A 24,187-nucleotide genomic window follows, 5' to 3' on the forward strand; every position below is an offset into this window, starting at 1 on the left:
AATCTCGCTTTTCTATCGGGTCAGCAAAATATCACTTAGTGGTATATCATTGTATTAGGCGCGATTGGCTAGGCGACTATTCCGTAAAGTAATAGGGGATATTACTGCAATGTTCTGCCACCAGAGTGCAGGACTATCCTTTTTAGTAAACCATAGAGTAACTTATACATACTGTACCTTTAACAGGTTTTTGACAAGTTTTCAGAGATAATAAAATATGACATTGATGCATCAAGGCGGTTTGCTTACAGAGGACCTACCGGGAAACGCGAATCCGAAAATTCGCTATCTACCTCTTATTCGCTCGAATATGCAAGAGTGACAGAGATGTTAGATAAAGAAATTTTCTTGTTTCACGATAGACCCTCAGATTGTTGTAGTGGCGCCCCCTACGCAGAGATTCACGTAATATTCCCTATTGACGCAGTCTATAGAGCGAAATAAAGAACGTGTCTTCTTCTCGTGTCGATGGTTTCAGACTGTGTGGGACCAGAAGGTAGCGACGTTTAGAAGGTGTCGTGTGTAAGAGAGGGACAAACAAAAAAGTTATTGGCAGAGGCGTATATCCGTAGCGGCTTCGCTCCCACTTTAATCATCGCGCCCGCTTTCGCGCAGTGAGTGTAGCAATGAGGGCTACCGCGTTTAATTTCGCCGCTAGGGGCGCTAGTGTAGATGGAGGTCTTTCAAAATGTCAAATGCATAGAAGTTTTGGGGGTTTCAAGCTTTTTTATCGGGAGTTTTCACTCCTTATTCATAATTGTGGTAAATCTTTGTCCATCTTTGATTATACAAGGTAAACAATAGATATACTCGTAGCTCAATAAATGTTAGTGGTTTAAAAAAAGTGCCAACTAAAATATATGCAAAATTAAACAGGTTGAAAAAATGGCACATTTAGACGTTAAAATTAGAACGTATTGATTTAGAGTTGTTTTTCTGGACCTACATCAACAGTGGCGCCAACTGGTTAAGTTCGATCTTCCTATTTGAATTTAGATTCTACATGGTTTTGGTTTCTAATTCTAATATTGTTTTATTCATCGATGTTTGTATTAAATTAATTTTATAAATCCATATAGAGATTTGTACAAAATACTCACGCATTATGTAACTCGTCATCATTAAGCAAATATGGCATAATAGCGTCAGTGACGCTTCTTAAATATTTAAGTTCGGCAGCGCGACTGCTAGCGGCGGCGTGCACCGCTACCCGCCCCGCCCCCGCGCCCGCGCCCGCCCCCGCCCCCGCGTCAGTCTCCGCTTCCGCTTCAGCGTGGAGCGTATAGTGACGCAGCGCGCATGGGATTAACCGCTCTGTTAGAAAACGGGAGTAATTCACCTGAAATTTTATATTTAGTAAAGATCGATTGTTATGTAGAGATAAGGTATATTCATTAAACGTAAAAAAACCGGCCAAGTGCGAGTCGGACTCGCGTATGAAGGGTTCCGTACCATTACGCAAAAAAACGGAAAAAAATCACGTTTGTTGTATGGTATCACTTAAATATTTATTTTACTATATTTTTAGTATTTGTTGTTATAGCGGCAACAGAAATACATCATCTGTGAAAATTTCAACTGTCTAGCTATCACGGTTCATGAGATACAGCCTGTTGACAGACGGACACACAGAAAGACGGACGGACAGCGGAGTCTTAGTAATAGGGTCCCGTTTTTACCGGGTACGGAACACTAAAAACTGGTGACGTAAACCGTCTAAGCTAACTCGGCACCGATTTTGACGTAACAAAGTGTGTAGAGGCTTAATCCGACTGTACGATACAAATTGTGATTTTTAGGGTTCCGTACCCAAAGGGTAAAAACGGGACCCTATTACTAAGACTCCGCTGTCCGTCTGTCACCAGGCTGTATCTCATGAACCGTGAATGAATTTTTACAGATGGTGTATTTCTGTTGCCGCTATAACAACAAATACTAAAAACAGAATAAAATGAATTTTTAAGGGGAATTCCCATACAACAAACGTGATTGTTTTGCCGTTTTTTGCGCAATGGTACGGAACCCTTCGTGCGCGAGTCCGACTCGCACTTGGCCGGTTTTTTTATTAACATTTATAATCATAACATCAAAACTTTTATACAAAATATTACCACCGTGGGTATACCTAACGACTTTCAGCTAATTCTGGTTAAGTGCTTGTTTCCTAATAAAATGTCGAGTGACAATTAAAAACTCGCTAAAACGCGGAAAGATGACGGACAACTTATGCGAAATGAAATTGGTCAGTGACGCAGGCCTTACCTACTGATGTGCCGCTGGAAAGTTTCCTAAATTGCGATATTTCTACAAGGAAAAATTTCGGAAACTTCTTAAAAAATTCCATTTCCAAAATAGAATAATCTATGAAATATTCCAGAAATTTCTGAGACTATTTCCAACTTTCAGGAAAATTTTCGTAACTTGCACATCTGTACTGAACGCAGCAGGCCTATTACCGTCGCCATCAGATATATCGGAGCGGCCGGGGTGCTCAAAAAATATATGAACATTGACAATAGAGGCGTGTTCAGATATTTGTGAGCACCTCGGTCGCTCAGATATATCTGATGGCGACTGTACATCGCAACTCATTCACGACTGGTTGTACCCCGCGCCTTTCAGTTTTGAATTCAGTATTAAATTATCACTAGCTTTTGCCCGCGACTTCGTCTGCGTGGATTTAGTAACAGCAGCTAAAGTAAGTATAGCGCCTGGAATAATTCTCATAGCAATTTAATTTGAGCATATTATGCACACAAATTAGTAGGCACTTCATTAATTATCTCAATTCCACCCCGCTTTTTACTTTCTTAAGGGATGATTTTCGGGATAAAAACTATCCTATGTCCTTCTAAGGGACTCAACCTATCTCTATGCCAAATTTCTTCTAAATCGATTCAGCGGTTTAAGCGTGAAGAGGGAACACACAGACAGAAAGACAGACAGACAGACAGACTTTCGCATTTATAATATTAGTATGGGTATATAAGGTCTAGTTTACCTTGAGCGCCCTCCGCAGCAGCCTAGCGGAGGCTCGTCTTAGTTGCAGTCTCAACTCGTCAGTGAAAAGCCCTCTCTCTGACAACCGCTTGTACCACGAGCCGATAAACTGCTCCAGTATCGAGTTGTAAAACTGAAATCACCCAAATAATTAAAAAGAATCAAAATTAGAACATATGGGTGTATCAACTTTTTCGTCACTCGTTGCCATGGTTACGTCCTCCTGGGTCACTCTTAAAACCCCGATTTTATGGTAATTAAAATAACCAAACATGCATTTTTGTGGTAGATATAAGGCCTTTCCACTCAGTTACCACTAATAAGCATGTTTGTGGATCGTTACACAACATTCCGTCTAACAAACTGGGCTAATATTGTCCCCTGGCTGGCGGGATACAATAACAACAAGAAATAGTTGATTCACCCATATATAGGTACAAATTGTTTAGGGTTTAAAAGTTTTCGTAATGTTTTTTGTAGAATTTTTTTTATTCATCAGAACCTGTTCTGCTATGGGCCACCGTTTACGAGCTATTTACGAAAAACTAAAAAAAAGGGAACTTTACGCCCCCCTCTACCCGTTAGCGTCACCCCCATCCATCAGTACTTGTAGTATGTTGTTTCAGGCACCTTTATCTACAACTATGCCAAAATACGCTTACACACGAATTATTTCCCCCGATTTTCCTTCGTTTGGTGGCCTTTAAGCGCGATATACAGTGTTGGTTGAAACGTTAACGTAAACGTACTGGTTAATGGACAATTGCAATTAACGTTTGGCCAACACTGGATATACAGATTACCCAGAAGTTGAGTAAAAAGTAATTTGATTATCAGAAACAAATAATTTTTGATTGCTAATTTCACCTATTTTATTTTAAATACGGAAAAGTGTATCAATGCTAACTTAGTGTTTTGATTGTTATCTGTTATCTTTTATAGCAAACTGCAATTTACACTAATAACAGACTTTTATCTTAATGAGGATTGTCAACTATGTAATAGATGATAGTGATATTAATAAAGTAAATAATGCTTATTATGGATATATGTCTGCTGTTCTTTGCAACATTCTGAAGAGCAAAACTTTAAGAGTCTCCGGCAAGCTTGGCCGAATTTCACCTTCCCATACAAACGGAGTTTCATTCTCATTTCAAAACTACATGTTGGATTGTAATGAAACTTTGCACAGTAATGACATGAGGTATATCTAGGTCCGTAATTAGTTTATATAGCTCTAGTATACAAAACAAAAGAAAAAGACCAAAAACAAGTTTTGTATGAAAAACTTAAATTCACTGTATTTTTTTTTACTATAGTATCTGAAGCTACATAAACTAATTACAGACCTAGATATACCTTAAAAAAATAATACCTAATTACAGACCTAGATATACCTTACCCTTTTGTACGTACAAAGTTTCAAAGCAATCTAGCTAGTAGTTTTAAAATGAGTGTAACTACGATTGTATGGAGAACCGAGCTTGCCGGGGACTCTTAAGTAGTTTATTTTGCATGGGTCTTACAATCCCCTGGCACAGTGAACATGTTAATAAACTAAATGGGGCATTTTCTATGAAAAGGGACCTTATTGTCGATGGTGCTTACGCCGCACAACGTCGCGAAGCATTGTATTAATATCGGAGCATCGTTTATAATGGCGCAAGCACCATCGACAATAAGGTCCCTTTTTATAGAAAATACCACAAATGCCAATATTATTTAAAGGGTTCACCTGTTCAATGGCTTCATCCAACTGCTTGTGTATTTGAATCCCTACCCAGGGCTCCGAGGATGCAGCAGAGTCATGTCGGGGACAGCTGTTGGAGCCACATGTAGCACAACCCTGATAAAACATTACTAAATCAATGATAATATAGATGAAGTTTATTTTATTTATTATATAGATTTTACAGTAAGCTCTGGATATATAGAGATAAATTAAATGCACAAAATATTTATAGGTGAATAATTTAATGTATGAATTAATACCTATTAAAAAAACATTTTGGAAAACAAAACAATAAACAAAGTTATTGGGGTAGACCCCCACAAGGTGAACTGATGAACTGGTAAAGATCGCGGGAGTCCGCTGGATGCGGGTGGCGCAATTTGGGGGAGGCCTATGTCCTGCATTGGTTACCCTCTGGCTGATATGATGATGAAACAAAGTTGTCTATTAAAACATTCACAATGATATGTGAACGGTTTAATAGAGTTGCAGTTTTTTTTATACTTTTACAACCTAGTTTCATAACAAGTCCGGTTTTTATAACAACCTACCTCAATAAATCTTAAGTGAAATCAAGTTGATGAGACTTAGAAATCAACAAGTACCTTTGTAAACAGTTTCATACATAACAAATCATGATTCTTTACACAATCCTGCATGATTATGAAGGATAATGAGTACGTAATAAAGAGGCGTCGACGCAAACGACCTTATAATAACAGGGTAAACAATATAAATCGTGTAAATTTCACTCACCGTTTCGCCGCTTTTCTCGGCTTCATCCTCAACGTTGCTTAACACTGAATGGCACTTGATTTTATTTACTAAACTGTCCAGAACGTTGGAATTCAGCCCATAATAACAAGCCACACATCCCAGCACATAGCTGACTGCTATCGTCGCGAAGTGAAATCTGCAAATTTTGCAACGCTGTTAACAATTTCCGAAGCAGTGATACAACTCACCGGTTAGTATTTATAATATAGTACCTGTAAACATATAACACGGCTAGCGAAGCAACAAGGATTCCCACATAAATAACATAATTTTGATTTTCAAATTTTTCCGTAAACTTCGTTTGACATCTTTCAGTCATGGCTAAGCGAACAATGGTGACATTGATGACGTTTGTTTTTTTTTTAAATGTGGCAAGTGAAGTGAGCGACAGAGCGTAACGTTTGGACTGTTTAAAATGTTGTACATGCAGAAACGAAACGCATCAAACCAAATGAAGATAGTCACAAGCTGTCATTTTTATTGTATGCTAACAAATCGAAGAATCATCATACTCAAACTTTAAGCATACGGAAATGGCTCTTTCAAATTTTATAGCATAACCTTACCTTACCCCAGCTAACTTCACAGTAATACACTGACACTAGAAATTTGCGTCCAAATTGAGCGTTGAAAATCTGCCGAAATGTTTTCTCGCTTGCACTAAGCATTGATGACCATAAGAGGAATGAAAAGGAGCATATTGTTTTGGTATTGGTGCAACACGGACTATGGCCCGAGCTAGCTTGCCAAGGCGAAGCGAGCAAATGTCAATTTATTTACAGTAGAAAGTAAAAGGCGATGGGTGTGTGCTTTGTGTTTAGTATGTTTAGTTAAGACAAAATAAAAAATATTTCGTAGTGTAAATAATATTCATACCTATTATGGAACATTAGCTAATGTGTAGAAGTAATAATAAACTGTAAATATTTTTACAAAATATTGTTTTCGTTTTACAAATTATTGTATCTTTATGCAAAACTAATTACACTATGATAAAACATTTAAGTGCTATTAAGTGATCCGCTAGAGCCGTAATGAAAACATTAAATCTCTGAACTCCTGACGAAAATATCAACAATGGCTATTCTGGGAAACCCCATCGCGCGTAAACATGGTCAGAGTCTGTGAGCGCGTTCGAGATTCAAACATTCGCGATGGCTTCGCCGTGCCAGAAGGGCGGGATGCGGCTGAGCGAGGCCCTCGACAACATGCAGCTAGCTTACAACCCTATCACTAAGCAACTGCATTTCGTGAGCCCTAAAGTGGAGAAACCTTTGGAAGACACTTCAGACGACCTTGATAAGTTGTCTAAGAAGAGTAGTTTCAGTGATGAAGGGAACTTCTCGATATCAACATGTGAGAAAAGTGACACAAGTGATTCCCCGAAAAGTACTTTGAACTGGGGAGGCAGTGTGAGTGGTCATCAGAGGGGCAAAGATGGAGGTTCGTTCTCGAGCACAGTGTCGAGTCTTTCTGAGTGTTCTTTGGGATCTAGTGCCTCTAAGGAGGATATTGGTGAAGTGACATCAGACCAGGAGCAGGCTAAGCTGAAGAAGAAAGGATTGTCTGGATTTTTCAGCCGGTAAGTTGTAACATAAGCATTCTGCTTTGCTTATTAAAAAGTGTTTATTCCATCCTAATGTTGTGATAGCTATTTGCTGAAACTGGTCCGTGTATTGAATATCAATTTTTTTCTTTTATAACTGACATTAACAGAGATATTACGTAGAAACAATTCATAGCAGTCATGATACTTTAATAAATTTTATTAGGAACAAAAAATATTATTGTAGATTTGTTATGAATATACTGTAATCCATGAAAACTGAAATTAAAAAAAAAATCTAAGAGTAGCATATAATTTTTTTGTTATTAAAAGTGTTCATTATACAATACTGGTAATAATGTAGGTACATAAATCTCTTCTGATAGTAGGAGATTTTCAAGACATATTGTTATCTGTGTGAGAATAAGACTTGCTACTATTGAGTGTTTAAGATAATAATGATTACCATGTTATCATAATATCTCAGTATTTGAATGTTGTTAAATGAATTTGTATTTGGTTTAAATTACTTTTAAAAAAACTTGTACATATGTATGGTAGATGTAATAATTTTTTGGTGTTATTTACTATACCCGGTATTTATAGCATTTTAGAAAAGACTATACAATCTTGACATATCTTCTTATTGAAAAATGTTTAACCCGTGGAGCCCTATGTTTAACATGTGTGTCAGTAGCTGGTATAGGAGTTCCATACTACTGTGAAACTGGGGCGCTCTAGGGGTTAAAAAATTAATACCACATAATACCTATTACTTATGAAACCAAAAGAATGTAAATGAACGTAATATATCAGTATCCTAAGATCTAATTCATACATTATTTGCTGTGCCTTATTTTTAACAAGCGTTTTTCAATAAAAAGACATGTCAAGATGGCTTACCTTCTTTGCATCTAATGCAAAAAAAAAAACGAAATATAAGAAGATATACAATGGATAAAAATCCATCTTCTTTTGGCATTCATATGCAAATTGCTTAAGTTAATAGGAATGGTGCAAAAAACAACATTGCTAAATAAATAACTTTATTACCTATTAAAACCTTACCTAATAATTAAATATACATTGTAAAAAATAACAACCTTGTGAATTGCAAAGTGGAATGTATAGTTATTATACATAAAATAAATACCAGTCTTCCAAATTTACAAAAAACTTAATTAATGACATTTATGCCATACCAAAACTATCTTTATCTATTTTGACTAGGTCACAAGACATTTCAAACAGTTTTTTCTGATGGTCCACATTTTTGGAGAACTTGTTACTAATGCCTTCAACACAATTGCTGATGTATAAACCCCCTTTCTTCTCCAAGTCTTTGTTGAAACACGCATGTAGAATAGATACCGCTCCTTTTTCCGGGCTTTTGAAGAATAATTTCATCGCCCATGGAAATACTCTCCTAAACAAGGTGCCGTTGAACAAATCTGTGTCCACTATCCCAGGGTGTACGGAGTAGCATCTTACTCTGTCGCCGTTTTCTTCTAAAATCTTGTTAATATACCTTGCTGACATCAACTGCAATAAGAATAAAACACGTTATTAAAAACCAGACTAACAAACCAGCTTAATATGCAATAAAATAAGATATGTAAATGACCTGTGCCAGTTTTGACTGTGAGTAGGCAGCTGATGTGTCATAATAGTGTTCCGAATTTATGTCCTCAAAGTATATCTTCCCCGGATAATGGGCGCAGGATGACACATTTACTACTCTTGAGCATTCCCCAACATTCCCGCCCTTTTTCAGGGCTGGCAACAATAGATGTGTCAAATAAAAATGTCCAAGATGATTGACAGCTAACTGGGTCTCCAAGCCGTCTTCCGTCAGTTTATAATCTCCAAACATTATGCCAGCGTTATTTACCAAAATATGAATCTCAGGGAACTTCCTGAAAACTGCATCAGCAAAATCTTTCACTGATTTTAGAGATAATAAATCCAATTGGAATGCGTGCAAATTTTCCCCATTTTCGAATTGTTCCGCCAGTTTTTTCGCTAATTCAGGTTTTCTAATTCCCATAATCACGATCATGTTCGCTTTCAATAATCCACGGACGACTTCAGTGCCTATGCCGCGCGCTCCGCCTGTTATCACGGCGATTCTCTTATCTGCGTCTGGCAACACTATTTTGTTCCTTGTCATATTAACCCAGTCGTCGATAAGGCCGCCGAAGCCCGCGCCCTGCATGTCCAAATTGTAGCGGAGCTCCCATAAAATGTGCTTTATCGGTTTGTGTCGGTTCATGTACCAATAAACGCAGGCACTTGTAGCGATGACCGCGGATATGATCGCGAGCGACATTTTGAGGTTATTTCGTCCGTTCGTCGCGACGCGGGGTTCACACTGGCGTTGCTTGCTTTCACCGATCGACGCTTTCTCCCTGGCGTGTTTGTATTCTTATTGTACCGTTACACGTTTCGAGTTGGACTTTGCAATTTATTCGCAAGGTTTGATAAAGCTGTGTTTATCGCTCTTCTAGCGAGACTGAACTGACGTAATGTTAATAATGAATGAATGATGCTGAAAATAAAGGACGCTTATAAATTTTGAATTTTGACATTTACAATTTGAATAAAATATCGCATAACAATAAACCTGCCTCGTTATGCATCCTTTTTAAAAAGATCAGAAGTCAAGGTAGGTAATTATTTTATTTTAATTTATACGAAAATAATATAAGAATACTTCAGGAAAACACAACTAGGCGGGTATAACGAATCACTGTAGTGTTTAATTTAGTAGAGTCGTGATCGTGACACTCGCGTTGTACTCTTACTAACTGACCGCCAGACGATAATTCCGGCCTCTAATAGGACGAAATACACTATACCTACTATAGGTATTGTGTTCTGTCGAAACTCAAATATTTACCCTAATGTGTTCGCACTTAGTCTTTCTGGTTCCAGGAAAATTGCGCATATGTATTTAAAATCTAATTTTACTTTAGCGTTAGCCTAATCGATTTGTTACAATAATGAGCCGTTACGTTACAAGGATTTTTACCATGACGGGTTAGTGAATTTCCTATTCTAATTTAAATACTTACATTATATATTGTCATAATAAAAGATCAGCATGTTCTTATCACAAATCACGATATTTAATGTAGGAAACTTCCAAAGGACTTTTTCCTATGCTGGATAGGTAATATTTGAACATTGGACAATTACTAATAGGTACCTACTTATGACGCCAAATACGTTTCGGCCAACTACTTATTGCTTGAGGGGCCCACTGATTATCAGTCCGCCGGACGAACAAAAATTTTGCAGTTCCGAACAACTGACAGGCCGATATCGTCCGGCGGACTGGTAATCAGTGGGCCCCTTTAGTCGATAGCAGGTCGGGTAAAAAGTCAACGTTCCTTATTGACTCGGGGAACAGTAAAATTCCCGATAATTTACTCATTGAGAATATTTCCGGGAAGGGTAAATTTCCCCACATCACTAATTTAGTAAGTACTCTAATGATGAAGCTCGCGGGTCAAACCGGATTGCTATTATGGTTTGTTGCGGTTACTGGTTTAGGGGTAACGGTTATACCTGGCTAGGGGTCGATGCCCTTTCCAAAACTAGTCTATAGTACGTAGTCCTTAAAGTTGGGCTAACGTTAGATGAAGTTTTTTTACTTCACCAGCCTAACGTCTTGGCCACAACATTGCGGGACTGGCTTCGGCTAAGGCGAAAACCATAAGTGGGAACGAAAGGTCCGATCTCTGTGTCTCGCTCCAACCTATGGTTGTCGCCTTAGCCGAAGCCAGTCGCGCAATGTCGTGGCCAAGACGTAAGCCCATTAATCCAACAGAAATTAAGAACAAATGAAATTACTTTCTATGAAAATATTCCACCCAATATATGAAAATAAGCAGGGGGCGCCACAAGCCTTCGGAAATTGTCATATAAGTACTTGGAAATTTCGACCCATGCCACCCAACCCGGGTGGCTGAGCGGTTCAGACATCTGCCGCGAACCACGTTCGACGTTTTGCCTCTCTGTCGCACTTGTAAATTTGTACGTAAGTCGAACGTCTTCGTAGACAGTGTAAACACCTTACTCTGCCTTGTGACTATAGAGACTACTTCAGATTTTTTTCTTCAACAAGTAGGTACACGACACGAGACGATCTTTCAATTTTGAGGAACGTGATTGTGCGTGTTCAGATATTTTTGATCACCACCGCGGCTCCGATATATCTAACTGCAACTGTAGGTATTCCGTGAATCACATGATACTATAGAAACAAGTTTTTGTGTTGACATAAAGTAGCATACGAGGAGATTAATTAATAGTAAAGCACAGTTAGTCCGTTGTAAAGCATCTTTACCTCAGTTTTTATATTTCTCTTAACAGCTATAAAGCGTTACCCACTGCTCCGAGCTTCGCCTGGCTGCACAATGAATGCACTTTGGTGACGTCACAATCTTCGAACGGTCGAACTTTCAGACCGACATGACATCACCAATGACCGTAAAGTTCAATGAAATCCAATACTCAATTTGCAACGACAAGGAAAGGAAACTACTTTTACAGCTGAGAAGAGTATTATTATTATAAGCCTATACGGTGTCCCACTGATGGGCAAAGGCCTCCCGCCTCGATTTCCATTTGTCTCGATTTCGAAACGGCCGATCGTTGAGATATGTGTCCAGGGTCATCCCGCCTTCGTCTGGGCATACCAGATCCTTGCCCGTCTTGCGGGCCTTGCGGCACCCATACCGTGGCTATTTTGGCCCACCTCTAATAAGAGTAAGAAGTAAATAACTCTTCAAGCGCTTCGCAAAATGGGACATCTAATTCTGATAGGAAAACGCGTAAAAACCATTTACAGAAGATACCATTAAAAGATATCTAGCGTATAAACTAAATTCAAACACACCTAAATAAAAAGAGAATAACGATAAAAGTAATAAAAAAACAGGATCCATGACTATTTATATATGCGTTGATACACGTATTATTTAATCCGATTATTATAAGAGATTAATGGATTTTCTGATGATATTTGTAGTGATAAGACGTCATTCAGCTAATTTAAATAGCGATAATTGCGATGGCAACGAAACATGATAAGAACGAATAAAAAGTTTGTTTTTTGGCATTAATGGAGTCTCAAATGAAGCTCAAACGCTCAAGCAGTCAATGCTTTAGCCTTGAGGTCTAGACAGATCCTTTATAAATCGAGCCTTATTAACTGACAAGTTGACAACACAAAAAAAAATTAATGACAAGGTGGCAGATGAGCTGGATGGGCTCAGCAACCTTACCTCCACCTGCACAAAATTATAAAATATAATAAAGGCAGACGAGTTTAATATAGGTACTTAATATAAAATATAGGTACTGATTCAGGTCAGCTAATGTTGTCTTAAAATAAAAGCAATAATTTTCTGTCCTGAGCTACCTGTATGACACAAAAAAAGGTTTTATTTGGTTTTACATAAACGGCAATTCAATGTCGGCCAAAATAAGTAATCTTAGTTTATCTTTAAGTGCCTATTTTAAATCACTTGATAATTGATATACATATTTAAGTTTTATTTTTATACCCCGGGCGTGCAGATACTTTTATAAATGACGGTTTCATTTGCCGATTCACTACCCAATGATCCTCCTATTGTACCAATTTTGTACTAAAATTACAAATTGGTTCGACAAATAGTTTTGCGAAAGTCTTTTTTTACGACTGATTTTTAATGAATTTCATGATCTTCAAGATAATCAAATCACCGACAGCCAGGTAAATTGAATGCCTTACCGCATATTACGTTTGTAGAAAATCTTACCACAAACAAAATAATATCGAGCGCCGAGCATTATTCCACGTAACTTTTATGTAAGTACAATGTCCTATCCCGCCGCTTGACCGGGGGAACCTGTTTCGGCCGGCCGGTCCCTTTCACCAACCCTGACCTTGTATCGTGAACCTCCATACATTGCTGCATCCTACCTAGACTCACGGCAGTGCCCCTAAGTTCTAAGAAAAAGTCGTGCGTCACTGCGGTGTGTATTTTACAATAAACCCTTCGAGTCCCCCGTAACTTTTTTCAAATACAATTATTCACGCACGAAGTCCAAAGAAGCGGGAGGGAGTGCGCTGTGCCGTGCCGTACACCGCGTGCGTAGCTTCTCTAAGATATTCTCGGACATACGCGAATTTTAAGTCATAAGAAGATACCTAGGTATTGTATAATCGAAGTTACGCTCTCTTTTTAAAACGACATGCTGAAATGTTCATGCCAAGTTTCATGTAACTTTAAAATGTGATTGTATTGGGGCCGCTTTTTGGCGGTGACTTTTTGTGACTTAAAGACATGGATTCAGTGTAAAGTGCACTATAATGTTTACATGTACAGTCGTGTCAAGCGTTAAATTGGCATTTTATCAAACAAAGAAATATCATTGTTCATGAACGTTTAAATAACTTACATTCTTGTATCAAAGCAGGTGTCGATAAACACCTGATGTCTTTGTGTACGTAAGTACATACGTATAGCTCACTTCCTACGGTCTGGCTAACCCATCTGACGTTTCTAAAGCATCTGCTTGACTTTTTCTGCATAATCCACAATTTTCTTTAGGATAACTCTAATACCCTGTAACAATATTAGATACATAGCTACGGCAGCGCCTCTTCCAGCTCGAAAGTACTTCGCGCTTAAAAATGTCAAGGAAAGGTGAGGATGATTTAATTGTTCAAGAAATTACATTTCGAGGGTCAAACGAATCATTTCCGCGTCTCGCCCGCGTCTGACACACGGCAATGTCGCATAACTCACATAAGTCGCATTCATAAAATATGCATTAGCGGCTTGCGGTAATGCGGTTCATCCATTCATGCCTTTTTGCAACGATTGCGTAACCACATTTTATAACCCTTTAACCTACATAATCTTAGTGCCTGCGGTTGCAAAGCAAATCGTATTAAAAGTACAATTTTGCGTATGCGCTTTTATACATAAAAGTGTGGTAATAAAGCGTCATCCTCCAGATTTGCGCCTGAGTCTAAAAGTGTCTAAAGGGTTCGACTACTTTGGTAACAACAACAACTGCAGTTTTGCCACCGACGTGCAACGTCGAGAATGCCTGATTTGCAACGAAACATGTTTCGGATCCGGACAATACTTTTCATTCCAAGCGTGTATTTGAGACTCGAGGGTATTAGCCATCCACAGATACGAGAATGATTCACCTGCTCGAGTTCATTCGTCTAAAATTACCACTGTTTCTATAACTAATCACGTTGCATATGACTAAACCAGTCCATGACTTATGTTACTTCCTTTGTACCATCATCAACACTGGTCATTAAAATTTTGTAAACCTTATTGTCAAGACATAACTGCTACCGATGGTCAATTACGAGTGTTGCTCTTATTGTGTCGGAATTCAGCCATTTATGTGTTTTGCAGCTGCCGGCAATACGTGTTACGTCACTGGAATGGTATTGTACTCTGGTTTAGCTGAAATGAGGTATTAATGGCAATACGACTATTGTTTTCGTGAACAATGCGTAGTTTGAAGTTTTGTCGATATCGATAAGCATAGAATTTAGTGACAGATCAATGAATTGTGCCTAGCTAGAGTAATGAACGAATAAGACCTCGGAACATATAGTTCACGCTGTAGAAGAACTAGGACCGAGAAAGCGAACCGAATCCTCAGACTTCAAAAACACAAAATATCTTGACAGGCCTATATTCTGTATTGTCAAGGCAATAGTCGGCTCAAGCGTAAGTATAATATTGTATACAATGTTCTGAACACGACTCTAAACTAAAAAAATCACTTAGCATAAGCATATGTGCAAGCGAATGGCTTATGTACTGAAAAAGTTATTTTTGACGATTTGTTCGCGTACCAACTTACGCTGCTTTACACAAGTAACATAATCAAAACTATCCGTTAATGATAAAAGACCGGAAACCCCAAAGTTCAAATTTTTTTGTAACTAAGGTTTTACTAAGCAGGCTGCACACAATAAGCTAATTAGACGAATTCATTATGTCTTGATAATGCTAATAACACCAAGGAAATGATGACTAACCTAAGACTCATTAATCTTGAGTCAGCAAAACATTCGGTCACATTTTGCATAGGTACACTGACTCACAATCAAGCGAAACAATGTGCTATACTATACTGATTACTCCAGTTTGTACTTCAGCAGTAATCATATTTACGTTTACAACTGCGTGGACAATTCATGATAACTTATGAGCATTAAGTACTCCAATTATTACGCTGTGACTCATGTGAATGTTGGCAAAACAATAAAAATGGCCAACTGTGTTTTGGTTACTCCTCTCAAAAAGAATACCTAGAGGTTAGTTAATAATTTTGCTGCCATCTATACTACACATTACATTGTTTTTCAAAAGTTTAGTGTCCGTGCTTCGGAATCTGGCATAGTTTTGAGGAAGACGCGTGATGAATAAAAATTTGCGGTGTTAGCTAAGTGCAGAGATATATATTACCTACTACTGATAATGTGGGCGCTGTCGCAGCAAAATTAATGCTGGTCAATACTTCAATAGCGTAGAGTTGTCCGGATCTCACTTCTCAGATATATTTCGCTAATATTTCCGAAATTCCAGATTTTGTTAAGGTATAATTCTTTTCTACACTTGTAAATTAAGAATAATAATGAAAAAAATAATTTATGTTACTATTTTCTAAAGCAATAAAATGTTTAAGGTTGCGGTTGTTTAATCATACCTATACATCAAACTTACTTCTTGAAATAAAAACTAATAGGTACCGCTGCTAAGGGTCGTAAAGTAAACCCCGCTTTTTGTCGTAAAACAACATTAGACCTTGACGTTGCCAAGACCAAGAACCGCTGGTTGAGTTCTGGAAACAAAATATGATACCTATCCTTACCGAATTTATTGAAGCGTGTTTCTATCAATGTAAATGTTTGCGTGTTTTTTTTTTCAAATACCAATATCCTATTAGGTAAATTGCAGATACAAATCTTTATTTAGCAACCGAATATAAGTAAAGATAGTTGAAATTAAAAAAATTACAATGTATTTCATATATGTAAATTAAATTAAAGAGAATTGCACTATTTGTCCTCGACTTTCAACATGTCTGTTAGTAACTAGGTATTGTTGAGTGCACCTTGAAGATTGTGGTTGAAGATCTAATCTGTTAATCTGTTAAAACATTTAGAAGAATACGGGTATATCAAATGTTTCTTGGCGCTCGAAGAGTGGAGTGCTTTCAGATAAGAAGCTGGTCGGAAAATAGAAAAACAGGTACAAAGTCGATACCGTCAAATATTCTATGTAAATACTTTTATCTTCGTATGAATGGTTTATAGGATGTCTTCGTTAATGGGCCAGATTACAAAGCGTAAACCGATAATATTTTGGAAACATTCCGCTAGTATCTTAATTTACGCAAGGTCTTATCTGTTATTGCATGATAGCGATTACGAAACGGACAATCGTCGCGTGAGAAAATTGAAATGTATCAGTTCATCAGCACAATAACGACTCGTGAAATTAATGAATTACAATGAAAGTAAAAAGTTATATTTACGGTGTTATAACATTGTGTCTGCCCAGGGAACCGGAGATGTGCTACATAATAATTATAGTAACACCAGGTATGGTTCGGCCTTAAGCTCGTCACAGACGGAGCGATAAAATATAGGCCGATATCGGCAGATACCAAAATATATATTACAGCTTCGTGTGTGGGCTCTGTCAAAAAGTACGTAAAAGACATCGGCATATGCCGTATCTTTCGGGTATAGAAACCGCGGCGTCCTTAACCATTGCGACTTGCAAGGTTCCGAGCGGCTGATCTTTGAGAGACTTGTCTTTTGTGAATTTTGATAGGTTTAAACGGTTTGAAAGTGGTCATTACCTAACCAGTGAGCTGTTCTATTAAACGCATATAGTATAGACTGTAATGCAAGCTAAAATCTCTTTCTACTTATTGTAATTGTTAGAAAGATACTTAAATGTGTAAATAATTGCATGGGTATTTTTATAATCGCTTATCTGGCACATACGTATACACCAACCAGTTTATGCGCTCTTTTACTACGCAGTTTTTATACTGGTTAGTTTTTAAATCTTCAAGTCACATGAGCTCGCTTAGCAACCATGCCTGGGCAGTTAAATAAATAATTCGCCGTGCGGAAGTTACGAAACTCATTCATGACTTTTTACTTCTTATGTATGGAACGTAATGTGATATAAAGCTTTGCTGTGCGGAATTAAAATCGCTGTTTACACGTTTAATGACCCTGCACAAATCGCTTTTATTTGTATTTTAGTGGAATGCTTTCTTGCTTATGTAAACAAATGTCGTTGCTAATTGTAGGTATGCTCGCACACACATGTTTACACAATAGATACGAAAAGATGAAATGTGTGATGTTAAATTGTTTTTCTGTGTGTTACGTTACAAATAGAAAATACTGACATGGTTGATATTGGTTGGTTCATATTTACTCTCAAACTAGAGGCAGCGGTAATCATTTAATTGTTTTTCTTCCATCTAGAAATAGGTATACATATGTCAGTTAGACATTCACCACACAGATACCACTTCACACATCAGGTGACTATTGTCACATGCTGGTAAAATAGAGGACTGATCGCTTCAAGCCGATAAGCCAATATTTGATTTCATAATGTTTGTTTATTTTCTAACGCCAAGAAAATAAGGTCAGTACTAGTGATGGGTCGTTACCAGTAACTTACTCAAAAGTGGGAATATTCCCGGTAATGCTACCAGTAACATTACCCAGATCGGTAACATTGAGTAACTTTGAAAAAATTATTAGAATTGTATATGCTTTTTTCGTGTTAAATACTTAATAAAATAATAATGCTATTATTTACAGTCATAAAACAGTTAAGGAATCTCTGAGAGAGTAAATTCCCAATGTTACCGGTAACATTCCCAATATTACCAGGTATTTTTCCAAAGTTACTGGGAACATTACTATCTGGAAATAATGAATAAAAGTGAAGACTGGAAATAAAGTAAAAGAAAATATGTGTATAAATCAGTTTAATTATTAGAATAAACCAATCAACATCTAAATATATAAAAGAAGAAACTGACTGACTGACTGCCTGACTGACATATCAACACACAACCCAAACCGCTGGTTCTAGAGATTCCAAATTTGGCACGTAGGTTTCTTATAAGGTCTAGGGGTGCCCTAAGAAATGATTTTTTCAAAATTCACCCCCCAAGGGGGTTAATTGGGGGTTCAAAGATTGTATGGGGAAACAAGATTAGTTAGACTATTATATTCGAAACTTCACAGGAGTATTCCTAACGATAAATGAATAAACACGTGTTACAGGTTTTTTTGCAAATTCCCCCCTAATAGGGGGAAATGTGGTGACAAAGTCTGAAAATCAACATGGGTATTGTTTCTATGGTTTATCGGGTTGCTAATTAGGAAAACAAGAACGATTTTAAAATCCAACGTGACGGACGTGGAAAACCATCTCCCCTGTTGGGGTGCAATGGGGTTGAAATGTCTAAATATCAATATAGGTGTCGTTTTTATGGTTTTTGGGACGTTAATTACGAAAATCGCATCGATTTTGAAATTGAATAATGTGCTCATGAAAATTCTTGAAAGTACTCGTATTTGTGCCAAATTGCAATTCAAACGGTCCAGTAGTTTCGGAGCAAATCGGTTGTAACAGACGGACCGACAGACAGCCACACGTGATCCTATAAGGGTTCTAATTTTGGTTTTGAGGTATGGAGACCCGCGTTATCCTAATAGATTTTTAAATTTGATTTGGTGCCATCTCGATCATCGTCAATCGGTACCTAGGCGAGTGCGGGCGGCGCGGCGGGACGGACGGGGTGGAAGGAGTACGTCATCGGGAAACTTCCTGCATCCGTAATGAGTACATTCAAGGTGCTACAAGAAGGTGGTTGTCTGTTTGCTTCTTATAAGTTTAGGTTTCCATTCTAAGTAAAATGCAATACATCGTAAGTACATATATATGTATTCTACCTACGAACCATATACCATATAAACCATCTTTTGTAAGTAGTTATAAAACCATATTTTCTCCTTCCCCTGCCTCCCCCGCAACCTGTACATTAGACAAAACGACATAGATTCTTAAATCACGCGGGCGAAGCCGCGGGCAAAAGCAAGTTTTGTATAACGTTCCAAGTGACAAACGTCATTTTAGAGTTGTTGGAATTTCGATTTTATATTAATTAATCAAATTTGAAATTAGAGTAGTAGTAGTAGTTTATATATAAAATACTAGCTTTTGCCCGCGACTTCGTCTGCGTGGAATTAGTAATTTGGGTAGCTTATTTTTAAACAATCAGCTAGATTTACCATACAAACTTCCACCCCTTTTTACTACCTAAATTTTACCCGCTGAACATTCAGCTTGTGCTACCACAAGCTGAATGGGAGGGAGCTGTGGGAGATCAGCAGCGTCTCTAGCAGAAACTTGGTCACCAAAGTCTTGCAGGCACCGAGTGACCCATGGGAAGTCACCTCCAGGTGTTCTACGTCTTGGAAAATTCAACCTGATTACAGCAAACAGTATCTACTGCACGTTAAGCGTGTGGTAGCTCTGGTCAGACGCCTGCTTCATCTGGCAGACCTCCAGGTGTTCCAGGTCTTGGAGAACTTAACCTGCCTACAGCATACTCTACCAACATCAGATTAAAGGAGTTTTACCCTCCTCAGGTACATCCAGCAGCACTCCAGGTGTTCCAGATCTTGAGCTTTTCCCATAATACACTACCAGCGGTACGTTGAGCGAGTGTTACCCCTGATCCGTTGCACCCAGCAGCACTCCAGGTGTTCCAGGTTTTGAGCTTTCCTCATAATATACAACCAGCGTCACGTTGAGCGAGTGTTACCCCTGACCCTTTGCTCCCAGTAGCACTCCACATTGTCTTGAGCTTTATCCATCATATACTACCAGCAGCACGTTGAGCGATTGTTACCCCTGACCCGTTGCACCCAGGAGCACTCTAGGTGTTCCAGGTCTTGAGCTGCCTCCATCATACATTACCAGCGGCACTTTGAGTGAGTGTTAGAAGAGTGGAGAAGAGAACAGGATGACTTCGGGAATAAACTACTCTACACCCTCCCAATTAAGACTATCTCCATATCAAATTTCATCTAAATCGGTTTTATTGGATTCCATACAAATTTCCACTCTCCTTGTCACCCCCTTTAGGGTTGATTTCTAGGGTAAAACCTATCCTATGTCCCTCACGCAAAATAGGCGCAATAGTAAGACGTCGAGTTCGCGGAAACCAAGCCCGCGAATATCTATCCTATGTCCTTCCCCAGGACCCAAATTATCTCCATACCAAACTAAATCAACCACTGCTACCAAATCGGTTCAGCGGTTATTGATTCCCCATACAAGTGTCAACTCCCCTTTCCATCCCCTTAAGGGATGAGTGGGATAAAAAAATATTCTATGTCCTTCCCCGGTGCTCACTATCTGTATACCAAATTTATAAAAATTGATCCCATAGCTCTTATGCCAGCGAATTAAGAACTATGGGACATATTTTTGAGTAAGTTGTACTAAAAAAATAAGTTTTGAACCTTATTTTATCTCATATAAGTCATCACTATCATCAGTTTCGTATGTTACCGGCTTTTGGGAATGTTACTGGTAACATTGGTAACTTACTAGTAACATTCCCAAATGGAAACTTACTGGTAGCGGGAATGTTACCGCTGCCCATCACTAGTCAGTACTGTAACAGTTCCAAAGAGTCATGTTTCGTGTCCCATTACCGACTATTCAATTGTTAAGGTCGTTCAAATGTTGAATGAATGAACGGAATGTCTATTTATAATCAAATGGAGGCAATTTAGTCGATTGCGGTTACAGCCAAGTGGACACGCGGACGGACAAAACAATAGAGTGTAAGACTAAAATAAATGGCATTGCCTTTAACTGACACACACACACACACACACACACACACAACACAATACACAACAACACAATAGTATACGAGGGTTGATCCGTGTAAGAGGGTTAGGGGTCACTACCCCTAACCCTCTTACAATGAAACTACATTCAAGATTTATTTTTTATTTTTCTACATAGTCTCCCTCAACACTAATACACTTATTCCATCGGTGCTCCAGCATTTCAATAGCCTCCTGAAAAAAAAATGTCCGACCTCTGAAAACCACTCCTCCACAACAGATTTGATTATTTATTATATTATTTATTATTGATTATCCTCTTGATTATCCAAAAAAAAATTTCCACGTAAAAATTCCTTTAATTTTGGGAATAGCCTGTAGCCGCTGGGGGCCAAGTCAGGCGAATACGGTGGGTGCTCCACCAATTCGAAGCCTGCTTGGTGTATGGCAGCCTTAGCGACACAGGACGTATGGACGGTAGCATTGTCTTGGTGGAAGAGTACGCCACTTGTCAACTTGCCCCGGCGTTTCTCTTTAATAGCCTCTCGCAATTTTACAATTATCTTATCTTATCTTATCTTATAGTTTCGGGGGCCCTTACGGATACACTTCGACCCATAGGGATAATTTTACAATTAAGTTTGCATAATAGGCCCCTGTAATAGTCTCTCCCTTTTTCAAATAGTCAGCCAGGATTATTTCTTGAGCATCCCAGAATACAGACAGCATAACCTTTCCTGCAGACGATGCCACTTTAAATTTACGTGGTGGCGGAGAACCACTGTGTTTCCACTGCTTACTTTGAATTTTGGTTTCGGGATCATAGTGATGTACCCAAGACTCGTCCATGATTACGTATCTATGGAGAAAATTATCTTTATTAGCTTGGTACATATCCAACAGACGCTGGCAAATCAATACTCTATGTCTTTTCTGATCAGTGGTCAACATTCGTGGCACCCATCTTGCACTGATCTTGTTCATACCCAATTCTTTAGTAAGTATCTGTTGCACTACATGATATGACAAGCCAGTCTCTTCAACAATTTGCCTGATACGTATTCGCCGGTTTTGTAACACCATATCGTGAACTTTATTAATGTTTTCGTCTGGAGTGACCGTTACAGGTGGTCCAGCGCCATGTTGGTTTTCACAACTTGATCTTCCGCACTTAAACTCTCGACACCAACGTTTCACTATGTAATAGGATACTGCAAACTCCCCTACAGTTGCCACAATATCTTGATGGATTTGAGTTGGTGTAAAATATTTTTTTGTAGATATTTTATTACCGCCCTCTGCTCAACAAAATCCATTTTCATACAAAAAAACCACTCAACAATTACATTAAGCTGTAGCTCAATAATAGTTCGACATTTAAAAATGTTTTTTTTTTTAATAACCTCTAAATGTCTATAAACCTACAGCAAAAAGGTTTTAATAACCAAGTGACAGCAAAGAGGTCAGGGGTGGTGCATACGGATCAACCCTCGTATTTTATGTATGGGGTTTAAAGATGCCCCAGAAATGTATAGTTATTTTATGATATACTCAAGTATGAAGAGTACTGGATACATTCAGCGATTAATGGAGGGAAAGTTTCTTTGGTCAATGTATTTAGGTACCTAATCCATAAACCCAGCAGCGTTGGAAGTCGAAAAATCTTCTGTGTTTGTAATGTAATTAAAATACGATAACTCGTTCAGCTTGTATTTGCCACCGCGTCATCTGTCAGCAGCAGCACATGTTTTACTACATAAGTCCATACTGCAACTCAATCTTTATTCAATCGGCGCTTTCAATCTGCCGGCCAGCACCAGCCTCAGATCCAAATCCCTTAACGAATTATGTCAATTTTGACAAAATGTATTATCGTTAACTTAGTCTCAACTACAATAACGTGAAATTGAAATGCAATGGAAATGAACGCACTAACAATAATGAATTAACCGCGCACAGCGTCTGTGCATCTCACGCAATGCTCACGAGCACAGATTGGAATGTAAACGAGTATCGGTGTGTTGACCCGCGCAGCCAACACAAAGGCATCCATCCGCATTATTCTCAATGCGAGTAAATTTTAATCCGAACGTGCCCCGAGTCCCGATACGCACTTTACAATTTAATCAGTAAAATAAAAACTCCACACAAGTCAGCGGCTTGTATATACATAATGTGTTTTTATACCATGACAGTTTGGGAAACTTTCATCTATAAAGGTTAATGAGGACTATTGTGGCATTTTAAATATAAATTTCACGTTTGTTAGTGTTGTCAGCAACTCTGGAGACCTTAATACCTACTACCAGGTACGTAAGTTATTTATTATTGAATTCTTAGATCAGAAGTCAATGTCAATCTGCTGGAGTGTTGGTATATCCTACCTCTATAGCTCTTTCACCATTGGAGTGCCTTAGGAAATACCTGCACTAATTTTAATTACTTAAGTTCGCAGCCCTTGACCGCAAATGGCACATTACATCACAGTATAGTGCTAAATTTGGTTGTTTATTATCAAACACAGTCATTAAATTTAACACATTCACAATAAAGTCCAAGTACAATTTAAACTTAAAGACCTCCCAAATCACCCCCTTCTGGCACGGTCGCAAGGACGCTACAGCGGCGTTACCCCTCTGCACCGCCAGACTTAGCCTCGGGCAGTCTGGGCAAAGAAAGCGCCCGCCCTATGAAGGATTTTGGTTCTTGTTTATTTTTGAAGTTAGATGAAAGTATTTTTCTAATTTAACATAGCAGTTGAATTTGACTTATAAAATTATGCTGTAAACTCTACCGCCGATTTAAAGTTTTACTACTTTAGGAAGTAGGTTAAAAACTCCTAAAGGACCAGACACGAGACGAGATACAGTTTGCATATACTTTAATTAGTTTAATTTACAAACAATATCGTAAAAATGACAAACAATTTCAACAAAATGTATACAAGAGTGTGCTACTGTAGAATCATAACAAAGAATGAGAGCATAGCAGCATGTCAACTGAAACAGATGGGTTTATATTTTCTGTTGCCAAGTCCAATCCCACCAACGGAGCGGTAGCTGACGTTCACGAGGGTTTATCATACATAGCCGTTAACCACTATATGAGTTTTCGCCCGGAAGGCGATTGGTCATGGAAATCTGTTCCTGGCCCTCGGTCTATAAGAACGGTTCGATCTGGGTTA

General features: G+C 38.3%; 2 protein-coding genes across 2 annotated transcripts in view; one reads left to right on the plus strand and one right to left on the minus strand.

Annotated features, from left to right (window-relative positions):
• Positions 1 to 6,229: 6,229 nt before the first annotated feature.
• LOC134745365 (TBC1 domain family member 12-like) overlaps positions 6,230 to 24,187 on the plus strand; it is a 59,103-nt gene continuing 41,145 nt past the window's right edge. Inside the window, exon 1 of the mRNA XM_063679395.1 lies at positions 6,230 to 7,091. Coding sequence (XP_063535465.1) covers positions 6,664 to 7,091 — 428 coding nt within the window. The 5' untranslated portion in view covers positions 6,230 to 6,663. The remainder of the gene's footprint in view (positions 7,092 to 24,187) is intronic.
• Positions 8,227 to 9,578, minus strand: LOC134745387 (retinol dehydrogenase 11-like). Its single transcript, XM_063679424.1, has 2 exons — positions 8,680 to 9,578; positions 8,227 to 8,597 (listed from the first exon to the last, which is right to left on the minus strand). The coding sequence occupies exons 1-2, from the start codon at positions 9,382 to 9,384 to the stop codon at positions 8,247 to 8,249; spliced, it is 1,056 nt and encodes a 351-aa protein (XP_063535494.1). The 5' UTR covers positions 9,385 to 9,578; the 3' UTR covers positions 8,227 to 8,246.

Source organism: Cydia strobilella, chromosome 11, assembly GCF_947568885.1.
Source record: "Cydia strobilella chromosome 11, ilCydStro3.1, whole genome shotgun sequence".
In the NCBI taxonomy this organism is placed as follows: domain Eukaryota; kingdom Metazoa; phylum Arthropoda; class Insecta; order Lepidoptera; family Tortricidae; genus Cydia; species Cydia strobilella.